Source organism: Helianthus annuus, chromosome 16 (assembly GCF_002127325.2).
Source record: "Helianthus annuus cultivar XRQ/B chromosome 16, HanXRQr2.0-SUNRISE, whole genome shotgun sequence".
Taxonomy (NCBI): Eukaryota; Viridiplantae; Streptophyta; class Magnoliopsida; order Asterales; family Asteraceae; genus Helianthus; species Helianthus annuus.
The window spans coordinates 68,459,698-68,463,040 of NC_035448.2; the positions used below are offsets into that span (position 1 = coordinate 68,459,698).

Here is a 3,343-nt window from a genome sequence, read left to right on the forward strand (position 1 = left end):
TCTTTACCTAGGTATTTTGTTGCAAGTTTAGTCCTTTACACCTAACAATTAATAGGGTTTTTTATCTGGGTTGGGTGTAAAGGAATAAATTTGCAACAAAATACCTAGTAAAGGACACCGTCTGTCAATATTCGTTAAAAAGGACACTGCCTGAAAAGTGGTATAAAGATAAATGATAAAACTTGTAATTTTTCCATAATTTAATGTCAAAAATACCCCTGATTATAACTTGAATTTTAGACTAAGTTAGACAATTTGATCAAAACAATAAAAAAAGGAAAAGTCAGGAAACAAAAGAAGGAAAAAAAAAAAACTATTTGAACTAAAATGAGAATTTGGATAAAAACTCAGGGACTAAATTGCCAATTTACTCTTATCTCACACCTCTACCCTTCACCACCTCCAATATATCTATCACATTCACAAGCATTCAAGCCGCACAAACTTGCCACTCCTTCATTCTGACATCCTCTTAATCTCTTCAAAACACCCCCACCAATCCAAGAGAATCATGGACGGCACCGGAGTGGTTGCAGTTTACGGCAACGGCTCCAACTCCATAACCGAAACCAAAACATCAACATTCTCCGTCAAAGTTGGGCTTGCCCAGATGCTCCGAGGCGGCGTCATCATGGACGTCGTCAACGCAGAGCAGGCACGGATAGCCGAAGAAGCGGGCGCGTGCGCAGTCATGGCACTGGAGCGTGTGCCCGCGGATATCCGTGCTCAAGGTGGGGTTGCTCGAATGAGCGACCCCCAGCTCATTAAGGAGATTAAACAGGCTGTTACAATACCCGTTATGGCCAAGGCTCGGATTGGTCATTTTGTTGAAGCTCAGATTCTGGAAGCCATTGGTATTGATTATGTTGATGAGAGTGAGGTGTTGACATTGGCTGATGATATGAACCATATTAATAAGCATAACTTCAGGATTCCCTTTGTTTGTGGCTGTCGTAATCTTGGGGAGGCTTTGAGGAGGATTCGTGAAGGGGCTGCTATGATTCGTACCAAAGGGGAAGCTGGAACTGGTATATTTTCCTTGTTTTTTGTGTTTAGAGATTTGTTGTTTGGTTTTCAAAGTACTCTTGTTTTTGGTTTTTAAAATATAAATTTTATCTTATTTGTATTTTTTAATCTATGTATATGTCACAAAAGGCAAAAGGTAGTGGTGGATCTAGAAACTTTTTTTACTGTGTTTCTTTTAGTAAATTCTCAATAATTCTCACAATTTTTTTTTCCAAATCATATGAGGTTCTCACTAATTTTTCCATTTTTTTTAAACCGAATGGGTTCCTGTAAACCTAAAAAAGTGGCCTAGATCCGCCCCTAATAAAAGGGTTTTCTAGCCCGTATTTCAATGGGTGTATTTTCTATCTTCCGAAATAGTGAAAAAGTTTACCCTAATCTCATCTTTCTATACGTTTATTTTGTTTGGTCTACGGTTTGGTTTTGACATCTTAGAATACCTTGATTCAAAGGCTTGGTTTATGAAGTCTGTCAATTTCTCAATTTAGTGGTGTGACATAGAGATGAGCAAATCATATCCGGTGTCAGTTTGGAATCGATAGCGGTTCCAAACCGATACCGGATACGATTTGCTCATCCCTATGTCACACCACTAAATTGAGAAATTGACAAACTTCAAAACCAAGTCTTTAAATGTGTGGTAATGAACTATATAGAAATTATTACATATTGAATACCCAAATAATAAAGGGTCACAACATTGTGTTTGGCATTTTAGATGTTACTTTTGATTGTCTAGCGTGTTGTAAAGTAAGTGGTATTTTTGTGTGGTGTACCAATCGGGTAATGGGTCAGCAATTGAGTTTAAATGGTTGGGTGGGCCAATCAAGTTTATATAATTATTTTACACTATTAATAAATTAATTACATGTGTTACACTGTTAAATATATTTAAAAACACTATATTCGGATGTTCCTATTGTAATATTTTTTTTTTAGTATAATTTTTTTTTAACGGTCAATAAAATAAAAGCCCGGCTACCTGGGTAGCCAATGGCAAAAGACGACCAACCCACGAACCCAGATAGCGCTAGGTAGCCAAAGCTCACCATCTTCAGTTCTGAGAAAAACCACTGCCTAAAGGCCGTTAAGGTAAAACCTGGTTTGGATCAGATTTGAACTTGAGACCTATGACCTCAAACTCAAACCTTCACGGCTTCACTTCCCCTCTGATGCGTATTGATCTACAAGTTTTGCTTTCTCTATTAGAATTATGTCGTATGTGAGAAATCGGTTTTAATAACAATTGCATATTATTTTGGTTATGATATGCAGGTAACATAATTGAGGCAGTAAGACATGTGAGATCTGTGATGGGTGACATTAGGGTCTTGGCAAACATGGATGAAGATGAGGTGTTCACCTTTGCAAAGAAAATCCAAGCCCCGTATGACTTGGTGATGCAGACAAAGCAATTAGGGCGGCTCCCAGTGGTGCAGTTTGCCGCTGGCGGTGTTGCTACACCAGCTGATGCAGCTCTGATGATGCAGTTGGGATGTGATGGTGTTTTTGTTGGTTCAGGCGTGTTCAAGAGTGGAGATCCGGCTCGTAGGGCTCGTGCTATTGTTCAAGCGGTCACACATTACACTGACCCAAAGATGCTCGCGGAGGTGAGTTGTGGTTTGGGTGAAGCTATGGTCGGGTTGAACCTCGACAAGAATGTGGAAAGGTATGCTAACCGGTCCGAGTAAAGTTGACCGGCACAAGGGTGGATTATAATAATAGCTTTGGTTTATTTTGATTTTCTTCTTAGCGAAAGATTCTTGTGTTGAAGAAACAAGAAAATATACAACTATTGTTGTTATTGTCACAAGTGTTTGTATTTGCGCACTATTTAATTTATCTTGATTCTCATATTTTGGTTTTGTTGTGTGTTGAAATGATGATCGATTGATGATTTGCAACAAAGATCTTAAGAGATCTGTAAAGTGGATTTAAAACAAGTTTTTGGAATTGGTCCAGAAATGTTGTATATTGTCGAGGTTTAGTACCTTAATAACTTACTATAATATTCCTCCGCGTGTTGCGGCGGGTATTAGATCAGTATCGGTTTGATTTATTATGGTATTAGTACGGTATCGGCACTCGATATTTCACCGACATAAAAAACCAAAAAATAAAGTTATGCTATGACCAAAGTGATATCAACACGTGTTTATATCTGTCGAGAAAACCAGAAAAATGAATATCAATAACGGTTCTCATATATAGTACCAGTAGCGATGTTCGTAATCGAAAAGCCATCAATGTTGCTAGACGATATCAGTTTGGTTTGTCACGGTACCAGCACTCTCTGTAGCTTAAGGTATATAAAATT

The 3,343-nt window shown here is 38.2% G+C and overlaps 1 protein-coding gene across 1 annotated transcript; it reads left to right on the forward strand.

Annotated features, from left to right (window-relative positions):
- The first annotated feature begins 419 nt into the window (after nucleotides 1-419).
- Nucleotides 420-2,891, forward strand: LOC110879833 (probable pyridoxal 5'-phosphate synthase subunit PDX1). Its single transcript, XM_035985913.1, has 2 exons — nucleotides 420-1,028; nucleotides 2,302-2,891. Exons 1-2 carry the CDS (start codon nucleotides 512-514, stop codon nucleotides 2,715-2,717), a joined length of 933 nt encoding a protein of 310 aa, XP_035841806.1. The 5' UTR covers nucleotides 420-511; the 3' UTR covers nucleotides 2,718-2,891.
- Nucleotides 2,892-3,343: the final 452 nt, after the last annotated feature.

Excerpts from the sequence above, each read along its gene's own strand:
- LOC110879833 (XM_035985913.1), top strand. The coding sequence starts at position 512 with ATGGACGGCACCGGAGTGGTTGCAGTTTACGGCAACGGCTCCAACTCC. Across the intron at positions 1,029-2,301 it reads CAAAGGGGAAGCTGGAACTG|GTAACATAATTGAGGCAGTA; the intron begins GTATATTTTCCT and ends TATGATATGCAG.